The sequence below is a fragment of the Scyliorhinus canicula genome, chromosome 10, assembly GCF_902713615.1.
Source record: "Scyliorhinus canicula chromosome 10, sScyCan1.1, whole genome shotgun sequence".
NCBI classification, from domain to species: Eukaryota; Metazoa; Chordata; class Chondrichthyes; order Carcharhiniformes; family Scyliorhinidae; genus Scyliorhinus; species Scyliorhinus canicula.
The window spans coordinates 38,869,739-38,895,140 of record NC_052155.1 but is presented as its reverse complement, the minus strand read 5'-3'; the positions used below and the strand labels follow the sequence as shown (position 1 = coordinate 38,895,140).

Below are 25,402 nucleotides of genomic sequence, written 5' to 3'. Positions count from 1 at the left end.
AGGCACAAAGGAGCTGATTGGACTATTTCTAATTCATATGTTTGAACTGATTGAACAAAGAACATTAAAGGACTAGAACAGGCCCTTTGGCTCTCCAAGCCTGCGCCAATCATGGTGCCTGTCTAAACTAAAACCCTCTGAACTTCCGGGTCTGTATCCCTCTATTTCCAACAGTGCCCGACCGGCGCCGCTTCGACCGACCGCGCATGTGTGCCATGGATAAATAACAAAGGGATTTACCAACTTAAATTTCACCATTTAGGAATAACATCTGTTCTTGTTTGAAAAATAATATATGAATGTCAGCTGAATGTGTATCATTACTCTTCTGCTCAAAACCTTTTACATTCTTCACTCTTTATACATTTATGTTAATAAAGGCCAGTGACACCCACTTCTTGAGATCAACTTTTTTTTTTAAATTGAAGAACATATCCTGTTTGATTGCTCCAGTTAACTGATCCAGTCCCTTTTTTCCCTTTTCAAGAAGCTACAGTACATGATCTATAGGAAGTTTCACAGCATTTATCAAGCTTGCTTTGACAACACGTTCTCAGCCACAGGACCTTGCTGCAGGGGTTCTTCAGCGTAGTGTCCTAGGCCTAAACATCTTCAGCTGCTTCATTAATGATCTTCCCCCATTTTAAGATCAGAAATTAGGATATTCGCTGATCTTTACACAGTGATTAATAAAATTAGCAACTTCTCCGATATTGAAGCAGACAGTGTTCATATGCAGCAAAACCTGGATAGCATTCAGGTTTGGGATGATTAGTGGGAAGTAACATCTGTCCCACAACTGTCAGCCAATGACCATCTCCAACAAGAGAGAATCTAACCAATATAAAAATAAAAAATGCTGGATAAACTTCGCAAGCCTGGCAGCATCTGTGGGGTGAGAAAACACTAACATTTCTGGTCTGTAAAACTTCTTCAGAGCTAAAGAGGGGTCAAAATGTGATTCATGGAGGAGATGAAGCACAAGAGAAGTTCAGGAATAGGTCGTAGCTCAGGAGAGATTGACAAAGATGGAATGAATCCAAGACGAATGGGGTGTTAATGGCTGCATTAAGGACTAAAGAAGGTGCTGATAGTAACATAAAGGTAAGATAGCAGAATATGTTAATGGCAGAGCAAAGGTCAATGCTCAGTGAAAGCAAAACTAAAGGACAAGTGACAGATAGCTCTTTGGGGAGGGGAGAGGGTGGAGTTTGCATTGAAACAAACAAAACAAAAAAAGGATCATGATGGGAGGGGAAAGTTCACAGTCTAAAAGTTATTTAACACAGTGTTGAGTCCAGAATGCAGTAACTTCCCTAATCGGAAGTTGAGGTGTTATTCCTCCAGTTTGTGTTGCACTTCACTGGAGCATTGCAACAAGCCAAGAACAAACAACAACTAAAGGTACAGCACAGGAACAGGCCCTTCGGCCCTCCAAGCCTGTGCCGACCATGCTGCCTGTCTAAACTAAAATCTTCGACACTTCCTGGGTCCGTATCCCTCTATTCCCATCCTATTCATGTATTTGTCAAGATGCCCCTTAAATGTCACTATACTCCCTGCTTCCACCACCTCCTCCGGCAGCGAGTTCCAGGCACCCATTACCCTCTTTTAAAAAAAACTTACCTCGTACATTTCTATACCTTGCCCCTCGCACCTTAAACCTATGCCTCCAGTAATTGACCCCTCTACCCTGGGGAAAAGCCTCTGACTATCCACTCTATGCCCTTCATAATTTTGTAGACCTCTATCGGGTCGCCCCTCAACCTCCCTTGTTCCAGTCGGAACAAACCGAGTTTATTCAACCGCTCCTCATAGCTAATGCCCTCCATACCAGGCAACATCCTGGTAAATCTCTTCTGCACCCTCTCTAAAGCCTCCACATCCTTCTGGTAGTGTTGCGACCAGAATTGAACACTATACTCCAAGTGTGGCCTAACTAAGGTTCTATACAGCTGCAACATGACTTGCCAATTCTTATACTCAATGCCCCGGCCATTGAAGGAAAGCATGCCGTATGCCTTCTTGACTACCTTCTCCACCTGTGTTGCCCCTTTCGGTGACCTGTGGACCTGTACACCTAGATCTCTTTGACTGTCAATAATCTTGAGCGTTCTACCATTCACTGTATAGTCCCTATCTGCATTAGACCTTCCAAAATGCATTACCTCCTATTTGTCTGGATTAAACACCATCTGCCATCTCTCCGCCCAAGTCTCCAAATGATCTAAATCCTGCTGTATCCTCTGACAGTCCTCATCGCTATCCGCAATTCCACCAACCTTTTGTCGTCTGCAAACATACTAATCAGGGCCGGGATTCTCCGACCCCCCCCGCCGGGTGGGAGAATCGCTGGGGGTCGGTGTGAATCCTGCCCCCGTCCTCCTAATTCTCCCGTCCCCCAAATGTCGCGCCGCTCGCTTCGGAGAATGGCGGGGTCCGGCGCGACTCAATGGGCCTTAGGGCCGACTGAATTCTCCGGCCCGCGATGGGCCGAAGTCCCGCCCGTTCTTTGCCAGTTCCGCCGGCATAAATTAGAGTAGGTCCCGGGGTTCCTGCGGGGACGCGGGGGGGGGGGGGGGGGGATCTGGCCCCGGGAGGTGCCCCCACAGTGGCCTGGCCCGCAGTTGGGGCCCACCGATCCGCGCGGCCCCCCTGGGTGGCCTGTGCCGTGGGGGCACTCTATTGTTCCGCACTGGAGGCCGTGGTCCTCCGCCATTCGCGGTGAGGTAGCGAATCCCTCTGCGCATGCGTGAGGATGACGCCGGCACGCGCTGGCGCTCCCGCACATGCGCAGTCTCGCGGAGGCCTGGTGCCGGTTGGTGTGGTGCCAATCACTCTGCGGCAGGCCTAGCCCCTGAAGGTGCGGAGGATTCCGCACCTTTGGGGCGGCCCAACACCGGAGTGGTTCATTCCACTCCGTCCCGCCGGGACCCCCCCTGGGTAGGGGAGAATCCTGCCCCAGACCTTTCAACTGCCATTTGAAAGCCTCCCACATGTCAGATATTGATTTACCCTTAAACATCCGCCCCAATCTAGGTTCTTCAGTTCTTGCCTAATATTATTATAATTAGTCTTCCCCCAATTTAGCACCTTCACCCTAGGACCACTCTTATCCTTGTCCACCAGCACTTTAAAACTTACTGAATTGTGGTCACTGTTCCCAAAATGCTCCCCTACTGAAACCTTTCCCACCTCGCCGGGCTCATTCCCCAAAACCAGGTCCAGTACAGCCCTTTCCCTAGTTGGACAATCTACATATTGTTTTAAGAAGCCCTCCTGGATGCTCCTTACAACCTCTGGCCCGTCCAAGCCCCATCACTAAGTGAGTCCCAGTCAGTATTGGGGAAATTGAAGTCTCCCATCACAACAACCCTGTTGCTTTTACTCCTTTCCAAAATCTGTCTACCTATCTGCTCCTCTATCTCCCGCTGGCTGTTGGGAGGCCCGTAGTAAACCCCCAACATTGTAACTGCACCTTTCTTATTCCTGATCTCTACCCATATTGCCTCGCTGCCCTCTGAGGTGTCCTCCTGTAGTACAGCTGTGATATTCTCCCTAACCAGTAGAGCAACTCCGCCACCACTTTTACATCCCCCTCTATCCTGCCTGAAACATCTAAATCCTGGAATGTTTAGCTGCCAATCCTGTCCTTTCCTCAACCAGGTCTCTGTAATGGCAAGAACATCATAGTTCCAAGCTCTAAGTTCATCCGCCTTACCCGTTATACTTCTTGCATTAAAACATATGCACTTCAGGCCACCAGTCCTGCTGTTTTCAGCAACATCTCCCTGTCTGCTCTTCCTCCGAGCCATACTAGCCCTATTCTCTAGTTCTCCCTCAATGCTTTCACCTTCTGACCTATTGCTCCAGTACCCACCCCCCTGCCATACTAGTTTAAACCCTCTCGTGTGACACGAGCAAGCCTCACGGCCAGAATATTTATACCTCTCCAGTTTAGATGCAACCCGTCCTTTTCATACAGGTCACACCTGCCCCGGAAGAGCTCCCAGTGGTCCAGATAACGGAAACCCTCCCTCCTACACCAGCTGTTTAGCTACTCTATCTTCCTGTTTCTAGCCTCACTGGCACGTGGTACAGGGAGTAATCCCGAGATTACAACCCGAGAGGCCCTGTCTTTTAACTTTCTGCCTAGCTCCCTGAACTCCTGCTGCAGGACCTCATGCCCCTTCCTGCCTATGTTGTTAGTACCAATACATACAACGACCTCTGCCTGTGGGCAAGAGAGCAAGGTGGTGAGTTGAAATGGCAAGTGACAGGAAAGTTGGGATCATGCTTGTGGACTGAACAAAGGTGCTTCCTTCTTTGACCTCTTGTCATCATTTCTGGCAATAGACTGGCTATCAATGTTTATTTGTTTACAACGGGTAACATATTTCTTTGCCTCACAAAGAGATAACTGGTACCTTAATTTCAACAATGTATAATAAGAAGTCTTACAACAGCAGGTGACTCACCAGATGAAAGCGTGTGATTCGAAACAAACCTGTTCAACTTTAACCTTCTTACTGTGCCCACCCCAGTCCAACGCCGGCATCTCCACATCATGGTCGTCGTACACACTGCTTATTTCTGGGCATTTGTATATTTCTGGACTACAGAATATAGGCAGACAACATGGGTAGCTTTGAAGAAGAGTCATATGCTTTTATTTATCTAGGATATCCCCTGCAAGCCTCAGGAACCTGCTGCCAGGTTCAAATGGGGGGGGGGGTCAGAAGCCTACATTGAGTGGAGAGTAGTGACAGAGCTCTGATTTTCCTGGAACTGGCCCATTAATGGCCAGAGGACAGACTCACCAGCTTCTCAAGGACAGCAGATGGACAGCAGTACGGCCAATAGTACGACCTCCAGAGCTGAAGAAGCAGAAACTTGCCTTTGAAAGTAAAATGGTATACCAAGATGGAAGTGCTCAGTCTCTAACTTCTTCATGTTTAACATACATGAAGAATGTCTTCAGCAGCCAGGCCACCAGTGTGGATTGGGAACCTCTCCACGTGGCAGCCTGAAACTTAAGCCAGGCGTGCAGGGAGGTACATTGGGAGAACACCACAAGGCAGCTACACTCTTGCCTGATGCATCCCAGGACTTGGGCGCCTTCAACAATAGGTCTTAATTGGTCTTTACCAAGCTGAACTGGCTTCCTGCCTCTTGTGGAAATGGTTTGGGAGTAGGATGGTTCTGAGGAACTTGTGAAGTGATCTTGTGCACTCACCTGCTTCCATGTAAATTCAGTCCCAGGGTTCTGAAATATAAAACATCAAACACTATTATATGGAAATACTTCAGAGTCGCAGGGAAAAAGAAGAATTTTTATTTAAAGATGTTTCAACCAGATTGTGATTGGTATGCAGAGTTTTAGCCCCTTGTTTATTTCACACAGTAAGAATGACGAAGATTGAAGGACTCTTCATAAATGTTTCATAAAATGAATCTCCAAAAGCAGGGGGTGGTCCAGCACATTGACCTTCACAGTTCTCCCTGTCTTTCCAAAAAGTTCAAGGCTTTGACTATGTACTTGAAGATCCTTTATGCTTTTTATCCCCTTAAATTGGACATTCTGAATTCTCCCTCTGTGTACCGAACAGGTGCCGGAATGTGGCAACTAGGGGCTTTCACAGTAACTTCATTGCAGTGTTAATGTAAGCCTACTTGTGACAATAAAGGTTATTATTATACTGTTCATGATGTAAAATTGAATAATGATCTTTTAGCCTCAAATCTAATTCTTGCTCATGCCATACATAACCTAAGGTCTAAATTTGTGGTGAGTTCATAATGAGAGCCAAGAATATTTACAGTTCAGTAAAATTATATAATTTTGGTTTTAATTGATTATAAAATGAAAAAAAAAATGAAAATCGCTTATTGTCACGAGTAGGCTTCAATGAAGTTACTGTGAAAAGCCCCTAGTTGCCACATTCCGGCGCCTGTCCGGGGAGGCTGATACGGGAATCGAACCGTGCTGCTGGCCTGCTTGGTCTGTTTTAAAAGCCAGCGATTTAGCCCAGTGAGCTAAATCAGCCCCTTGTTTCCTGCTTCTGAAAGAAAATCACCAATGAAATGTCTGGAGATCCTCTCCCTACCCATTTCATTTTTAAATTTGTGATATTTTGAGATGTGATTAATTAGTGATTGAAACATCAAGCTGGCGCTGCATGGCGCCACTCTGCGAGCTCTCGCACAGATCCTCTTCCGGCATCTCTTGTAACCATACTAACCTTCTAAAATATGATTTTTCATATATAGTACGATCTGTCTGGACTGTATGCAGAACAATACTTTTCACTGTACCTCTGTACATGTGACAATTCCAATTCAATTCAATAGTGTCAGTTCAAACAACTAAAGATGGCAAGCTCATGTTTCTTGAACGAGGAAAATTGGGACTTCTGGTTAAGCGAATCTTGTACTAACTGTACTGAAAATTCACCACATTCCATGATATTCTTTTTCTAATAACTGAATTAATATGATTTTCTTTTCCTCATTACTTGTAGTTTAACTTTGTCGGTAAACTTTTGGGCCCACGTGGTAATTCTTTGAAGAGGTTGCAGGAAGAAACGCTGACAAAAATGTCCATTTTGGGTAAAGGATCCATGCGGGACAAAGCAAAGGTAAGGTTTGTTAAAATGTCACTTTGAGCTCCAAAAGTTATCAGGGCTGTAATTTTTCTTCTTTGTTTTTCCCTTCTGCACTTATTTTCTTAACTGTTTGATTTATTCTGAAGTATTGTTTTGAAGTCAATAGAATGAAAGGTTGGTTTGCATAATTCTTTCAGTAATTTATTACTGCTACATTAACACTTTGTTTTGATTTAAGCTATAATAGCATCTGTAAAGTTTAAAGATTGAATGGCACTTTGAACACTTTTGAAATTCTCTTTCATAGAGAGCAATGGGGCTGGGTTATTGAATATATTCCAAGGTTGAGTGAGACAGATTTTTGATCCACAAAGGAGTCTAGGGTTATGGGTGGCAGGCAGGAAAGTGGATTTAAGGCCACAATCAGAGCAGCTAAGATCTCTTTGAATGGCATAGCAGGCTTGAGAGGCCAATGCCTTAATCCTTTATTTCTTCCATTCTTCTGAACCCTATTTGAAAAGCATGAAGTTACGGAGAATTAAATTTAACATTAGGCTACATTGTCCATTGTGATATTTTGTTCAGATAATTATAGAATACGTACAGTGCAGAAGGAAGCTATTCGACCCAGCGAGTCTGCACGACCCTTCAAAGGTGCACCCTACCTAGGCCCACGACTCCACTCCGTAACCTCACCTTTTGTGTGCTAGGGGGCAATTGAGAATAGTCAATCCACCTAACCTGCACATCTTTGGACTGTGGGAGGAAACAAGAGCGCCCAGAGGAAACCCACGCAGACACGGGGAGAACGTACAGACGCCACACAGACAGACACCCAGTGTTGGAATTGGGTCTCTGGTGCTGTGATGCAGCAGTGTTAACCACTGTGCCACCTGCCGACTGCTGTTGATAGTGTTGTCAGGGCAGGGTTGTTGTTCTAATGTAATTTAACATTATTGGAGATGTAAAGCTAGTTTTTTGCCTGCAAGTATGACCAGGCACATTTATTTGGAAAGCATTGATTAATGATGCAGGGGCTGACTCTGGATGATATTCGTGCCATACACTGGGCGGGCTGAATCTGGGTGATATTAGTACCATACACTGGGCACGGTGTTGCTAAGTAGGTCTTATCCTACTTATCAGCCCAAACCTGAATATTGTCCAGGTCCTGCTGCATGTAGACATGGACTGCTCAGTAACTGAGGCATTCTGTCTGGTACTGAATACTGCAATCATCAGTGAACATCCCAGTTCTGACCTTCAAGGTAATTGATGAAGTAGCTGAGCATGGCTGGACCTGGAGCACGACAAATAAAAAAGGCTAGTTTTTGTGACTCTTTAAAATATGCTGAACACCTTTATTTCACAGCACTACAAAATATTCTAGTTATTTCTGATCTAACAAAGATTGCAAAAACCTCCACACCCTCGTCTTGCCTGGTCTGATGCTAGCTACTGGTGTTCTGCAGACCCTCTTATCCTGCCGCAGTAGACGTTGATGTCTAGGTTGCTAGGTGCATTGAATCAGAAGACCGATTTCAACCTCAACCATTTGTTGATGAACCGACCAAATTTAGGTTGCAATGTCAGCTTTACATTCTGCCCTATTTTACTCTCCGTTGAAACCAGTGAAGAGTAATATTCGATTGGTTGTAAACTAAGTTCCATTTTCAGCCCGACCAGTTAAGCTAATATTGCTTCTCTGCACAACCCACCGCCCCTGCACTCATGCCGATTAAAAATTTGAATGGAGCGCAATGGAATAACCGTACATCTGTAATCAATTGCAGTGCTAGTATTTTGAAATGCTCCTTATACCTTGCGCCTGAGGCTTTCCAGCCATAAAAACCTGGGCAAAGGTACAATTTGTGGAGAAAATTTTATAATGAAGGGAAATAGTGCAAATAAACTAATGAATTGTAAATAAATGTTCAGCATCATGGCATTTAAATTTAACCCTGGCTGTGTCTTCAAATTTATTGGGACTGTGCATATTTCTGTTCCAATTGTGTTCTTAAATATTTGTAGTATGAAAAGGTTTTTTGTATTAAGATACATTTTATATATAAGGTAGAAATTTAGCCAGAGAGCATCCTTACATTTATTTGGCAGTCAACAAGATTTTGGTGGCATTAATATTCAAAAGACTGCTTTGAGGAAAGCTTTTGGCAACTGCAGACTTGCTTATTGGCTTCAGCCTAATAATGTTAAGGGAATTGAACAGTTGCTAAGGAAATGTTCCTTCACTGGATCTCTCTCATCTATTTTTAAACTTTCATCCAAGAGGCATTGAAGTCACCAGCAAATGTGCCTTATTAAATATTTATTTTAATTTATATTGTGATAGCTAGTGAAATTAATTTTATTTCTATTTGTGTACAATGCTGAAGGTTCTGAATAGAACCGTTATGTTAGTTTGGGCTTGACCCTATGGAATTTAATTTTTAAACACAAACATACTTAAAAAGTAGTCTTCCTCATAGACGATCATTCAAAATTAATCTTTAAAGTTTTAAAGACCTATATGCAGGCTGATAAAACTTAATGAAGCACATTTTAAGTAATTTCTTCTGGTGGAAATGTTGATTAATTTCCTGTTCTACAAGACTAACAAGCCAACAATTGCTTCTTCACCCATGTGTTCCAGGGGAAATTAAGATGAGAGTTTTGAATTTTATTGCTATTCTGAAATGTGTTACTTTCATTTCATGGCATAGTAACTGGACCATAATTTAAATTCATTGGAATGTGCAGGATTACTTGATGGTGAACATAGGCATTGCCTGTGCATTTATTAATTCTTCCAGATCAGGCTTATGGAATTGAACTGTCAGCCAGGACAACTTTTAACCAATAAATCTGTTTTTGATATCCAAGTATTAGTGAGTGGGAAAATTCAGCCCAGGTTCCTACTGTTGATTGCTATCTATCAATATTGTTTAAAAAGGGCACTCTTGAAGTTAAGGAAGGAATTAGGCTTGACTGTTTAGCCCGTTGACATTTATTCCCTAGATTCTCAAATGAAGAACAGATCCTTGTGATGGATAATAAAAGACTGATGGATAATAAAACACTTGAAACTGCATGGGTTTCCTCCGGGTGCTCCGGTTTCCTCCCACAGCCCAAAGATGAGCAGGTTAGGTGGATTGGCCATGCTAAATTGCCCTTAGGTTAGATGGGGTTGCTGGGTTACGGGGATAGGTTTGAGGTGTGGGCTGAGGTAGGGTGCTCTTTCCAAGGGCCGGTGCAGACTCGATGGGCCGAATGGCCTCCTTCTGCACTGTAAATTCTATGAAACTGCATATGACCTGGAGATGAAAAAATGGGTTATTTTGATTGCATGAGCAAGTTGACAATGATAATAGCAGTATGCTATCCTGTGTTACTGCAACCGCAATGTAAATGAGTGTCACTTTGTTATCCTGGGGTCTCCAGATCTTAAATTTGATATCTTGAAAGCTCATAGACGCGGGGCTTTCATGGGATTCTATAACTGAGCACCAGTTCATGGAGAATGATGTCATGATATTAAGGAAATTGCTGCCGTCTGGCTGAGTTTGAAATCTGTGCAGTGAAAAAAGTTTAGAGAAATTTCCATTTTGATTTAATAAATGTTAAGTGCTCACATTTCTCAAGAGCACTTTTAACATCAGTGATAGAGGTGTAAAGCAAATTATTTGGGTACAGCAATTGTCATAAAAGTAAAGATCAGTGTTGCCATAAGAAACAAGACACTTGTTAGATTTTCTGACCATCCAGATTAGCTACCACTGAGAAAGAGAGAGTATGATGAGAAAATAGTTGTGTAGCCCAAACCTTTCTCTGTTGAAAGGTTCATACATCCCAGCTTGCTTCTATCTTTTCCAATACCTTGAAATTCAATCTTGAATGTAAAAAGGATAGATTCCACAGCACTGCCAACCTATGGCTTTACTGTAGAAATAGAACATAGAACGATACAGCGCAGTACAGGCCCTTCGGCCCACGATGTTGCACCGACATGGGAAGTCAAAAACTAAAGGCCATCTAACCTACACTATGCCATTATCATCCATATGCTTGTCCAATAAACTTTTAAATGCCCTCAATGTTGGCGAGTTCACTACTGTTGCAGGTAGGGCATTCCACGGCCTCACCACTCTTTGCGTTAAAAAACCTACCTCTGACCTCTGTCCTATATCTATTACCCCTCAATTTAAGGCTATGTCCCCTCGTGCTAGCCACCTCCATCTGTGGGAGAAGGCTCTCACTGTCCACCCTATCTAACCCTCTGATCATTTTGTATGCCTCTATTAAGTCACCTCTTAACCTTCTCTCTAACGAAAACAGCCTCAAGTCCATCAGCCTTTCCTCATAAGATTTTCCCTCCATACCAGGCAACATCCTGGTAAATCTCCTCTGCACCCGTTCCAAAGCTTCCACGTCCTTCCTATAATGAGGCGACCAGAACTGTATGCAATACTCCAAATGCGGCCGTACCAGAGTTTTGTACAGCTGCAACATGACCTCATGGCTCCGGAACTCAATCCCTCTACCAATAAAGGCCAACACACCATAGGCCTTCTTCACAACCCTATCAACCTGGGTGGCAACTTTCAGGGATCTATGTACATGGACACCGAGATCCCTCTGCTTATCCACACTACCAAGAATTTTACCATTAGCCAAATATTCCGCATTCCTGTTATTCTTTCCAAAGTGAATCACCTCACACTTCTCTACATTAAACTCCATTTGCCACCTCTCAGCCCAGCTCTGCAGATTATCTATGTCCCTCTGTAACCTGCAACATCCTTCCACACTGTCTACAACTCCACCGACTTTAGTGTCGTCTGCAAATTTACTCACCCAACCTTCTGTGCCCTCCTCTAGGTCATTTATAAAAATGACAAACAGCAACGGCCCCAGAACAGATCCTTGTGGTACGCTACTCGTAACTGAACTCCATTCTGAACATTTGCCATCAACCACCACCCTCTGTCTTCTTTCAACTAGCCAATTTCTGATCCACATCTCTAAATCACCCTCAATCCCCAGCCTCCGTATTTTCTGAAATAGCCGACCGTGGGGAACCTTATCAAACGCTTTACTGAAATCCGTATACACCACATCAACTGCTCTACCCTCGTCTACCTGGTCAGACACCTCAAAGAACTCGATAAGGTTTGTGAGGCATGACCTACCCTTCACAAAGCCATGCTGACTATCCCTAATCATATTATTCCTATCTAGATGATTATAAATCGTATCTTTTATAATCCTCTCCAAGACTTTACCCACAACAGACGTGAGGCTCACCGGCCTGTAGTTACCGGGGTTATCTCTACTCCCCTTCTTGAACAAAGGGACCACATTTGCTATCCTCCAGTCCTCTGGCACTATTCCTGTAGCCAATGATGCCATAAAAATCAAAGCCAAAGGCTCAGCAATCTCTTCCCTGGCTTCCCAGAGAATCCTAGGATAAATCCCATCAGGCCCCGGGGACTTATCTATTTTCACCTTGTCCAGAATTGCCAACACTTCTTCCCTACGCACCTCAATGCCATCTATTCTAATGATGTGGAGATGCCGGCGTTGGACTGGGGTGAGCACAGTAAGAAATCTTACAACACCAGGTTAAAGTCCAACAGGTTTGATTCAAACACGAGCTTTCGGAGCGCAACTCCTTCCTCAGGTGAATGGCGAGGTATGTTCCAGAAACATTTATATAGACAAAGTCAGAGATGCTGGACAATGCTTGGAATGCAGGCATTTGCAGGTAATCAAATCATGACAGATCCAGGGAGAGGGATAATCACAGGTTAAAGAAGTGTGAATTGTCTCAAGCCAGAACAGTTAGTAGGATTTTGCAAGTCCAGGCCAGATGGCCAATCTATTCTAATAGCCTGGGTCTCAGCATTCTCCTCCACAACATTATCTTTTTCCTGAGTGAATACTGATGAAAAGTATTCATTTAGTATCTTGCTTATCTCCTCAGCCTCCACACACAACTTCCCACCACTGTCCTTGACTGGCCCTACTCTTACCCTAGTCATTCTTTTATTCCTGACATACCTATAGAAAGCTTTTGGGTTTTCCTTGATCCTACCTGCCAAAGACTTCTCATGTCCCCTCCTTGCTCGTCTCAGCTCTCTCTTTAGATCCTTCCTCGCTTCCTTGTAACTATCAAGCGCCCCAACTGAAACTTCACGCCTCATCTTCACATAGGCCTCCTTCTTCCTCTTAACAAGAGATTCCACTTCTTTGGTAAACCACGGTTCCCTCGCTCTACCCCTTCCTCCCTGCTTGACTGGTACGTACTTATCAAGAACACGCAATAACTGTTCCTTGAACAAGCTCCACATATCCAGTGTGCCCAACCCTTGCAGCCTACTTCTCCAACCTACACATCCTAAGTCATGTCTAATGGCATCATAATTGCCCTTCCCCCAGCTATAACTCTTGCCCTGCGGGGTATACTTATCCCTTTCCATCACTAACGTAAAGGTCACCGAATTGTGGTCACTGTCTCCAAAGTGCTCACCTACCTCCAGATCTAACACCTGGCCTGGTTCATTACCCAAAACCAAATCCAATGTGGCCTCGCCTCTTGTTGGCCTGTCAACATATTGTGTCAGGAAACCCTCCTGCACACATCGTACAAAGAACGACCCATCTAATGTACTCGAACTATATCTTTTCCAGTCAATATTTGGAAAGTTAAAGTCTCCCATAACAACTACCCTGTTACTTTCGCTCTTTTCCAGAATAATCTTCGCCATCCTTTCCTCTACATCCCTAGAACTATTAGGTGGCCTATAGAAAACTCCCAACAGGGTGACCTCTCCTTTCCTGTTTCTAACCTCAGCCCATACTACCTCGGAAGAAGAGTCCCCATCTAGCATCCTTTCCGCCACCGTAATACTGTCCTTGACTAGCAGCGCCACACTTCCCCCTCTTTTGCCCCATTCTCTGAGCTTACTAAAACACCTAAACCCCGGAACCTGCAACAACCATTCCTGTCCCTGCTCTATCCATGTCTCTGAAATGGCCACAACATCGAAGTCCCAGGTACCAACCCATGCTGCCAGTTCCCCTACCTTATTTCGTATACTCCTGGCATTGAAGTAGACACACTTCAAACCACCTACCTGAACACTGGCACCCTCCTGCAAAGTCAAATCTGTGCTCCTGACCTCTATACTCTCAATCTCCCGTACCCCAAAACTACAATCCAGGTTCCCATGCCCCTGCTGAATTAGTTTAAACCCGCCCAAAGAGCACTAACAAATCTCCCCCCCCAGGATATTGGTGCCACTCAGGTTCAGATGTAGACCATCAAATATTAACACGGTCCAAAACCGTGTCTTGGCACATATGCACACTGACCACTTTGAATTCCATTTAGGCAAGGACATTAGCAGAGTATGTGCCAGAAGTATGCAGTATACATAGTACATTGTCGCTCAGCTGATTTGATAAAAGGTGTAATTTGTGATGTGAGGGTGTCATTTTTGATGTGAATGGTTCACTATCACCTCTTAACATTACGCAACTGAACATACCTTTAGTAACACAAAGGACACCCAACTACCACTGTATAAAAGGATTTTCAACTACTTGTTAACTACTTGTAAATTAGAAGAGATTGTGTGATGAGGAGAAGGGGGCTAGGTATGCACAGACTGTCATCTTTAATAGTTTCAGCTCCACTTAAGGCTTTGACCTCAGTCACTGCTGTGATGATAAGCACCTTCTCCTCCATCATAAATATCAGGTCATATAAGTGCAAATGTCCCCTGCTAGTTGGCTGTTTATTGAAATACATTTTTGCTGAAGGAGAGAGGAAAGTATTTTAGTGAGAGTGGTACAATTTGTTTGGGTGATGGGCTGTCATGGTTGAATAACTAACAGTGTGAAAACTATAGGTTGTGGTTGTGACGTTTGTAGCAAAACTAACTGTGTGAGGGTGTGTGCCGCACCAGCAAACGGCTGCGGTGGGACAGAGAATCCCACCCGTGGCATCTGGAGCTGCATTATCTGACCTTGACCAGTTGTGCGAGGTCCTTGAACTAGTGGCACTGTATTCAGGTCCTCCGAGCTACACTCTGGCATTGACTGCTAAAGCTATCTGCTCCCATTGCCTTCTGAGAGTTTATTTGGAGGAGTTAGAAAGCCTCTGCATATTATGCTTTTATTCATGCACATCTATAACTAGTTCCAGAAGCTGCCTTAACCAGAATGCACCTCCCTTTAAAAGGTAGCACCTCCTGTTTAGATATGTCGGGCGGGATTCTCCGACCCCCTGCTGGGTCGAAGAATCCTCGCGGGTGGCGCGAATCCAGCGCCGGCTGCCGTATTCTCCGGTTCTCTGGCACCACTTTTCGGGAGGGGGCGGGATTCCCGCCACACTGGTCGGGGGCCGTTGGCAGCGGCCCCGCCTCCCCCTCCCCCCCCGGCGATTCTCCGGGCCCCGATGAGCCGAGCGGTCATCCATCGCAATTGGGGCCCAACGATCTGCGGATGGGCTTGTTCTGTGGGGGCACTTCCTTCCGCGCCGGCCCCTGTAGGGCTCTGCCATGGCCGGAGCGGAGAAGGGAACCCCCCGCACATGCGGAAAAATACGGCGGCCAGTCTGCGCATGCGCGCAACCACGCCGGTGGTTCCGCACATGCGCAAGATCACGTCGGCCCTTCACCGCATGTACGATCGGCGCCAGCCGGCGCCAACCCCTCCGGTGTCCATCTAGCCCCCGAAAGTGTGAAGAATTCTCCACTTTCGTGGGCTGTTGATGCCAGAGTGGTTGGTGCCAGCTCTCCCGCCGGCGCGGGGACTTAGTCCCCAGAAGGGAGAATCCTGGCCGTAGGGTGGGATTTTCTGGCCGTTCACACTGGTCGTCTTAGATCATAGAATTTACAGTGCAAAAGGAAGCCATTCGGCCCATCGAGTCTGCATCTGCTTTTGGAACGAGCACTCTACTTAAGCCCACACTTCCATCCTAGCCCCATAACCCCACCTAACCGTTTTGGATACTAAGGGCAATTTAGCATGGCTAATCCACCTAATCTGCACATCTTTGGACTGTGGGAGGAAACTGGAGGAAACCCATACAGACAGGGGGTGAAAGTGCAGACTCCACAGACAGTTACCTAAGCCGGGAATCGAACCTGGGACCCTGGAGCTGTGAAGCAACATACTATCCACTGTGCTATCGCTCCACCCTGCCAACAGCAGAGCCCGCAGCGGCGAGGGGTGCATTCAACGGGTAGCCACGTTGAAAACCATGGGACCAGATGATTCGGTCACTGGGGAGCTGCCCTGTGCCACTGTGAACATACCGCACTGGTGGAGGAAAATCCTGCTAGTTGTCTCTCAGCATGCACTTAGTACTGGCTGCGTGGAAATGCCTTTAAATTAGCCGTCAGGTTACATGTTGCTTGTATCAGAAGAGACTGGAGCGAGTTAATTGCACTTAGCCTATTTTCAGGTCTTATTGAATTTTGTGCTGTCTTAGTACAGAAAGCATACGATAATATTTAAAGCTTTAATATACCAAATGCAGTATATACTGAGCAAGTGAGTATGAAAAAATGCAGTTCCAAGTACAATCAGGAGTCACTTTGATGTTGGTGTGGTGATGTTAAAAAGTCAGTTAATGGGCTTCTTTTCTCTTCTTTACATAATTTTAAGGAAGAGGAACTAAGGAAGAGTGGAGAATCGAAATATACACATCTTAATGAAGACCTGCATGTACTGATTGAAGTTTTTGCGCCACCATCAGAGGCATATGCAAGAATGGGACATGCTCTGGAGGAAGTAAAGAAGTTTCTCATTCCGGTCAGTATTCAAATCGTTCTTCATTCATTCGTAAGTTTCATTTTGATAATAGTTCTAAGAATACATGAGGCAATTAGAATTTAAGGGCCATTTACTCCAACAAACTAGGTAGGCCTGCAGTCTGTCTCCTCACCAGATGGCCGCGATTTGGCCGCGATTTAACTAAAGGAGAACAAAGTTCCATAGCGAGCACGTTTAGCCACGTGGTTCCTGGCGCTCGCAGCAGCGAGAAACACGAGGCTATAAAATGCGACTCGTGTTTGATAAGGGGCCTCAACGGGGAACCCGCAGCCGAGGCTGCACATAGCCTCATTTTGTACACTGAGGAACTCCGCTCACCGGATTTTTAAGTACCGCCCCGAATCCGAGGCCCCCAAAGCGACACTCCAGGTGGCAGTGCCAGGCTGGTATTGCCAGGATGCCCAAGTGACACTAGCAGTGCCAGGGTAGCGCCATATCCTGGGGACCTCAGATCCCCTGAGAGATCCCCACGAATGCCATTCCGTCTGGTCCCTGTTTATGGAAATCAGTACTGTATGGTGGTCGCCCAAGGGCCGGGATTCTCCGAGCCCGCGCCGGCTCAGAGAATTAGAGTTGATGCCGAGACGGCCCCTAACGGCGGAACGCGATTCTCCAGCGACTGGCCGAGTTCCCACCGATGTGGTTCCCGTATGGTTCCACCTGGCGGGAGCTCAGAGCCGCGGTGGCCGTCCTGGTGGGGAGGGCCGGGGGGATCAAATGGGGGGGGCATCCACGACGGCCAGACCCGCGATCGGCGGTCGCGTACGATCTGAGGGGCCTACTTTCTTCTGAAGCGGCCTGCTGTGTGGCTCCGCCATGTTGCGCGGGCCCAGTGCGGAAGCAGCCGCCTCGCACATGGGCGGACCAACACTGAGCAGTGCAGGGCCGCGTACGGCAGCTGGAGCAGCACAGAGCACTCCAGCGCCATGTTGGCCCCCTGTGGGCAACAGAATTGCTGGGCCAAGAGGCCCATTGACGCCAGCGTGAAATACCCCGGTGTTTATGCCGGCGTCAACACTTAGACACGTTTTCAGAGAATCCCGGCAATGGCCTCCAAGCTGAGTGAGGTTGATCCCATGCCTCAGGTAACTTGGGAATCTGTGTATTATAGTGAGACGAGCTGTCTCACGACGTCACATTAGATCTCACGAGGCGATGCGAGCCGGGTAAATCCCGGGGACGGGGCCTCCCTGCTTTTATTGGCCACACTGCACCGACCAAACTGCTTTTCGGGCACAGCGTGGTCATTAAATCACGCCCTATGCCTCCGTTATGCTTTTTCTCCACATACACATCTAATCACCTCAAACCCACATGTTATTCATTGATGTCTTTGCTGGCATCTTGTTCGACCTGCTATGGCTATTTTTGAGCGAAAACTTCCACCTTGGATCTCACCTTACTCTTCTTTGAATCATGTTGTCGTGTTTGATTGAAATATGACGTACTAGACAATCAGTTCACAGTTAAACACTTAAGCAAAACATTTGGAGAGTTTGCAGAATTAGTGCAAATTAGACGCATCAGATCTCGTTCCAGTTTTCCTGTTTAATTACTTCCAATTATTCACAGCAATTTTCACAGTAACTTCATTGCAGTGTTAATGTAAGCCTGTGACAATAAAGATTATTATTATTAATTTACACTTGTTAATGGTGATGGCATTAGGACTTGCTCTTCGGAGGTCCCTTCTTAAACTTGTTTGCCTCACTGCTTTGTCTTTTAAAATCTTCAAAATATCTTGTTGACTGCCTTCAGTAATTTCCTTAGTTTCACCTATGAAGTGCCTGAGGAAGATTTCTTGCACTAAATGCATTTTATAATTAGAAGTTGCTTTTGTGTGAATAATATTCTTTCACCTTTTGGAAGAATTAGATTAGAGAGGCCAATAGATTGAGGAAAGTGAATTTTACGGTGCATAGTATATCAGCATGTATCATTCTGACAGCATGTGGAAGGTTATTGGTCTCTCAGGGCTATCCTTCCAAACAACTCCTTAGTTTGCTTACTTAATTTTGGATTTAATAGCACAGCGAGTAAAAGCAAGATCTTTGAGCTATATACTACTTCATTAAATTCCAATGTGTATTGCAATCAATTGATTACTTTTGACGCAATCAGTTTTGCAATGTAGCTTGTAAATGTGCAGGCATTTTTCACGCATTGTTCCACAAGCATCAAATCACCATATAATCTGTAGTTGATAGTGTTGGTGGAGGAAGGAATGTTGGCCAGGACAATAGGAGGACCAATTCCCCACTTTGAATAGAGCTAAGGAATATTTTACACTCATTTACCTTATCAAAATTACCTTTCGTTTACAATATTCCATTATAACACCCATACTGAGGATATTGTGGGGGGAAATATTCAGATGAGCATTGGGTTTTATGGGGGACAGAGAGGCAAATGGGTTCAGAGAAAAATAGGCTGGAGCATGCAATCTAAATGAAAACATAGCCGTCAATCTTGGACCAAAAGGAAATGGGGATGCTGAAAACCAGTTATAAAAATGGAAATTTTGTGGCGGTATGGGCACTGAGAGTTGCAGAGTTGAAAGAGGAGCAGAGATCAGGAGATCATGACCATTGGATATAGGAGCAGAATTAAGCCATTCGGACCATTTGAGTCCGCTCCACCGTTCAACCATGGCAGTTATGTTTCTCATCCCCATTCGCCTGCCTTCTCCCCATCAACCCTAATCCCCTTATTAATCAAGAACCTATCTATCTCTGTCTTCAGGACACTCTGATTTGGCCTCAGCCACAGCCTCCTGTGCGAAAGGGTTCCACAGATTCACCACCCTCTGGGTGAAGAAATTCCTCCTCATCTCAGTTTCAAAGGATCGTCCCTTCAGTCTGAGGCTGTGCTCTTTGGCTCAATGAAGGGCTTTAGATAACTAGGATGAGAATTTGCTGTTTGGGCATATGGAGCTAATCTAGATCAATGGGGAGAAGGTTATGCTTAATTGTGACTTTGGCCTTGATATTAATAGGGTGAGTTTGGTATTAGACGATTAATTTTTAGATGACCTGTTGCAGATTTTTAACTTGTTTTTTAAACATGCGGTGCCAAATTGGAAGTCCGCCTACTTGACAGACTGGCAAAGCGTATGTGAAGTCTACAGCTGCTAGTGAGAGTGTTGGATAGGCGGGATGCAATTTCAGAGGCTGTGTGGGGGTGCATTCCAAGGAAAATGGGTAAACCTGTGGGTTTATGGGAGTGGAGAAAGCACTCCTGCTCCCTCTGGCCACAGGCAGAACTGCAAGGGCACTTTCATTCGTCAGGTGCTAAGTTTCCTGAGCCCTAGGGAGCCTAAAAAATGCCTCTTTAAAATATTTAAATGGGCAATCATCTTACCAAGATTATGTTGACCGCCTACCCCTTGTCCAACCTCTGGTAAAACTAGAAATATGGGGGGGGGGGGGGGGGGGGGGCACTGCTGTAATTTTTAAAGATTTAACGTCTCATCTGACTCCAGTCACTAGCTCCATTGTAATTGTTAAACATTTGAAACCACTAGTGCACAATACCCCACTTCTCATTTGCCTATTCGCTCAGTTTTGGCAGAGGTTGCGTTGCGGTAGAATATCCTTGTAAAACTCATATTTTCTTTTGAGAAAAGATGTATCAATTTAACAGCAAGGTAGAAGCGCCCTGGTCATGCAAGGTCTCATCTCAATATATCATCCCCCACCTTCCCGGCGTGCTATCCTCTCACAACATTCAGTTTATTTCCCAGGATTTATGTTTTTTTAATGTGTTCTCAGGGGTCGGGTGCTTTTTGGCGCCGCCTTTTTGGCCCCGGTCTTTTGGCGCCGTTTTTTTGGCGCTCAGTTGTTATGGCGCTCATTTTCCTGGCCCACCACGGTTTGGCGCCAAAATTAAAATTAAAGCATGTAATAAATGGATTAAATGAAACTAGGATAAAAATACGAAAAATATTCTGGCCTAAAATATTTATGTAAAAGAAAAAGAAAATAATAATTAAAACTCAGTAATTTAATGTATTTCGTAATTGTGGGCTATACCACGCAAATATTCTAATGGTTCTCTCTCATCAAACTGGCGCACAATATTCAAAATGTGCTCGTCAGCTCTCACATACTTAAGAAGTTTTTGTTTTGGAGCATGGCCAGCAACCAATTGTTCATAATATGCATCTCGGTTCTTTTGAATTTTTCTCAGTCCATCAATAAATTTCCATATAATGGGGTGGTGAACTCCTAATTCCGCATATACCTTTCTATGTGCTGCTTCTGCGTGATTGTTAGTTCGGTCCTCTCCGTTGATTGTTCGATTGTACTGGTTCCACATCTCTGAAGGAAAAAGAGGGGGCCGCCTGCCATTGCCTCTTCTCATTGGTCGTCCTACGTAATTATCTTCAAACCAGTTAAGCAGCGATTGAAGTTCTAACGGCAAGTCTTCTGACAGGGTATCGATGTAGTTATCCAAGTAAGGAACAGGCACGAAGCATAAGGCTATGATCATTTTAGCTCTTAAAGCAAATTCGGAATCATTGTTATATAAAACCTGGAGCCCAATCTGTTTAATTCCGTTATGCGCTAAATGGAAGAAACATCCTTGTATCGTTACTCCTGGAAAACATTCTTCCATTGCAGAAATAGCTGCCTGTTCAAAGTCACAAGAAATTCTTCTCGGATTTAATCCTGAGATTGCATCATGAAACATCTGAAACATGCGTACATATGTTGCACGCCTTTTATTTGGTAATAAGGCATATAAAACTGGATGAACTCCTCCATGCCTTCTTCCCATAATTACATAAACCTGTGTAAATAACGGAGGAGATAATTTAAAGGTCCCATCAACATACCACACTTCAGAATCTAATAAAAACACAGTCCAGCTCTGTCTCCCAAAAATTAAAATTCTATCATCTTCATGACCACTGTCTGCTATTAAAAAGTTCTCACGTTCACCATTGTTCTTCATATAATGTTTGTAATCATCGGGGATCACTAATTCACGAACATGAACAGGGTTTGGAGGAACGAGGTTCATTTGATTTCTTCTTCTCCTTACAATTTGCTTCATTGCGTCTGCAGTTGGAAGTACTCCTTGAGCGGCTTGAGAAATATTTTCTGTACAAGAACTTAAAATTGCCGATGGTTGATCTTGACTTTGTCCAGCCCGGCGCTTTACACTTGTTTTAATTGCAGCTACTTCCACGCTTGCTGCTGAAGCACCATGAGAATGCTCGTTTATTTCCTTTATCACTTCATTGTTTTTAGTGTGTATACGGGCTTTGCACTCGTTCTTGTTTTCACATCTCCAAAACTTCATCAAAGTGTCCTTTTTGCTATGCTTGTCGAACACATATAGCTATCCATTGTGAGAAAATTTAGGTTTGTCTTTCTTACTTAAAATACTTTCAGCCATTTCTGCAGATGGGTTCGACTTAACTACTTTTAAATCTTTAAGAGAAAGTGAAATTCTAACAGTATGTTGCGCTACAGAACTAGGTGATTAGTACTAACTAGGCAGTTCCTATACTCTTAATAAGCATTAACTAGGTAATATTGGCATACATTCACCAGAGTAATACTTGTGCAAAAAGGGCTAAATTGTTAAATTGCAGGTTTCGTAACTTACAATTTGTAGTGGGTTAGTCAGCACTGAATATTGGCGGCGCCAAATTGTTGAATGCCAAAAGCATGGGCGCCAAAACATATGGCGCCAAAACGACGGCGCCACAAAATCGGCGCCAAAATGGCGGGGCCAAATGGTACCATTCCCGTTCTCAGGATATGGTTGACGCTACCAAGGTAAAAATTTCTCTTACTCCGTAAGAGTACTTACATTCTCTGCAGTTGCCACTCTTGTGTGCATGGGCTGCTTCTCCATTCGCTCAACCACTTTTATGTCCAGCAATAGAACAAAATAAAAATCAAATTGGCCAATCAGAGCCTGGTTTCTCTGCGCATTAGCTACTTATATGCTCACTAGTCAGCCTAACTAAAGCCAATGCTCAGAGAGGGCAAGCTCAGCAGAACAAGCTGATTTTTTTGTTTGATTTGTGGCCGTTGCTCTTTCTGGAATCTTTGTTTCTTCTAACTTACACGCGCATTTTAGTTTGTGCATTGTTTTCTTTTTCTGATTTAAAAATGACTGCCTCTTGGTCACGTGGCTGCTGGAGGTTCCGCAGAACCCCTGGAGACCTCTCTTAAAACCCCAGGGATCCCCAGAACCAGGTTTGGGAACCCCTGCTTTAATGAAATGTGCAGCATTGCTACAGCCTTTTTATTTTTGCCCAGTATTAAAATAGAAACATTGAAACTTAACAGAAACAGACTGTAACTGTGATTACACTTAAGTGTTCGATAATAATAAAATTGCTCCCTTCAAACCTAAACTTGCATTTCCTGTCCAATTTTCTTTCCATTAGTGAAAATTATTTTTATTGTCTGCAGTTGTGGAGTTGTAACAATGATTATTCAAAATAATTATGCAAAATAATTATGCAAAACATAGTATATTAACAGACACAAGAAACCTGTTAAATCGCTTAAAAATACCAGCATTAGGAGAAATTATTCTCTCACACACTACTCAGCTGGATTGCAATCATTTTTGTAATGTATGTATGTGTTTGCAGGATTATAATGATGAAATTAGACAGCAGCAGCTTCAGGAATTGTCCTACTTGAATGGTACACCGGAGAGTCCAGAAACTCCAGCAGTTCGAGGGAAGCCAGTAAGGGGTCGAGGAGCACTTGCTCCAGCTCTAAGCAGGTGAGAGCATTTCTAACTTTATAGGGTTGAATAGTTCAGTCTGTTGCAGGCTGGTAAGCTTTTGACTTCATTTCAACATCAATTTTGTATTGCCAGAGGTGATTCAGTATGAAAATAGTAATCAAGAAAATCACAACCAAAAAATAACTTGTCCAATATTAAATTTGTAAGTACTTGCAATAAATAGGTTTACTCCTTCGCTAATGTATTGGTTGAAGCAATTTCCTACAAATGTCTATTGTTCATACTCATACTTGGAAAATAAAGCTCAAAGTCAAAGACCACTTTATTGAGCGATGTTAGTTACTTAAAGAAAGATTGAAAACTTCAGAATGATATTTGAGTTATATACATATTCAACAGAGTAAGATGCAGTAAATACGGAACCATAGCTCTGGAAAATGTAAATTAATTAAAATATCAAGGTTGAGAATGTTCTGAAAGTTACGATTCACTAGTTAGATAGAGTCTTGTGTTCACTTTGTTTGCCAGAGCCAAAGCAGGCCAAAGAGTCTAACATCAGTGGTGGGGAAATTGTTGGGGAAAATTCTGAGGGACTGAATTAATCTCCACTTGGAGAGACAAGGATTAAATCGAAGATAATCAGCATGCCAGGGGAGATCATGTATAAATTTGATCAAATTTTGTGAGGCGGTTACTAGGTTTGTAGATGAGGGCAGTGTAGTTGATATAGCCTATGTGGACGTCAGTAAGGCTTTTGACAAGGACCCGCATGGGAGACTGATGAAGAAAGTAAGAGCCATTGAGATCTAGGGAAATTTGGAAAATTGGATCCGAAATTGGTTCAGTGGCAGGAGACCGAAGCCTGTGTGCAGGGATCTGTAGTGGATCACTTGCTGTTTATAGTGTACATTAATGATCTAGTTGTGAATGTGGAGGTAATGATCTAGTTGTGCTGGGGCTGGTTTAGCACAGGGCTAAATAGCTGGCTTTTAAAACAAACTAAGCCAGGCCAGCAGCACGGTTCAATTCCCATACCAGCCTCCCTGAACAGTCGCCAGAATGTGGCGACTAGGTGCTTTTCACAGTAACTTCATGTGAAGTCTACTTGTGACAATAAGTGATTTTCATTCATTTCATTTCATTTATATGGAGTTATGATTAGTAAGTTCGCAGATGACACAAAAATTGTTGGTGTGGTAAATGGGGAGGAGAAAAACCTTAGATTATAGGAATGATATTTAAAAAGAGGGAAAGCTGAGAGTCAGAGCAGAGATTTAAAAAGAGCAGAAGCTGAGAGAGCGACAATTTAAAATGATCGGGAGCTGAGAGTCAGAACAGAGATTTAAAAGAGCAGGAGCTGAGAGTCATAAAGAGCAGAAGCTGAGAGAGCGGAGATTTAAAAAGAGCGGGAGCTGAGAGTTGAAACAAAGATGTAAAAGAGCAGGAGCTGAGAGTCAGCGGAGATTTAAAAAGAGTGGGAGCTGAGGAGGACACTTCTGGGCAGCAAGCTGAGTTTGAAAAACAATCCAGGAGTGATGTTGCAGGAAAACGTTAAGTTAATTGGCTGGCAAGTAATTGCTAATTTGTATTACTTATTCTAAATTGCTGTCCGATTAAAGGTAAAAAGGAGAAATAGTTTACAGATTAGAAAGACTAAAAACTAGCTTGAAATAAAAAAAAACAAATTACTAACTAATTAAACAAAATAAAGATAAAAGAGCCAGACAGTATGATGTGGGCAGCACGGTAGCATAAGTGGATAGCACTGTGGCTTCACAGCGCCAGGGTCCCAGGTTCAATTCCCCGCTGGGTCACTATGTGCAGAGTCTGCATGTTCTCCCCGTGTCTGCGTGGTTTTCCTCCGGGTGCTCCGTTTTCCTCCCACAGTCCAAAGACATGCAGGTTCGGTGGATTGGCCACAATAAATTGCCCTTAGTGACCAAAACGATTAGGAGGGGTTATTGGGTTACAGGGGATGGGGTGGAAGTGAGGGCTTAAGTGGATCGGTGCAGACTCGATGGGCCGAATGGCCACCTCCTGCTGTATGTTCTGTGTAACTGCATGATGTGGGAGCTGGTGGACCCCATTGTGATTCCTAGTGAACACATCTGTAGCAAATATTGGTTGCTTGAGGAACTTGGGCTCAGAGTCTGAGCTTCGGACACTGCGACACATCGGGGAGGGAAAGAGTTACCTGGACGCTGTGTTTCAAGAGGCAGACTCACCCCTTAGATTGA

General features: G+C 44.2%; 1 protein-coding gene across 4 annotated transcripts in view; it reads left to right on the top strand.

Annotated features, from left to right (window-relative positions):
• The window catches only part of LOC119972303 (KH domain-containing, RNA-binding, signal transduction-associated protein 3-like), a 246,043-nt gene that overhangs the window by 87,495 nt on the left and 133,146 nt on the right, over positions 1 to 25,402 (top strand). For all 4 annotated transcript variants that reach the window (XR_005462031.1, XM_038808792.1, XM_038808791.1 and 1 more), the window contains 3 exons: positions 6,522 to 6,638; positions 16,278 to 16,424; positions 23,065 to 23,201. Coding sequence is in view for 3 of the 4 variants with exons in the window: in XM_038808792.1 (XP_038664720.1) it covers positions 6,522 to 6,638; positions 16,278 to 16,424; positions 23,065 to 23,201 (401 nt within the window). In the remaining variant the exon portion in view is untranslated. The remainder of the gene's footprint in view (positions 1 to 6,521; positions 6,639 to 16,277; positions 16,425 to 23,064; positions 23,202 to 25,402) is intronic.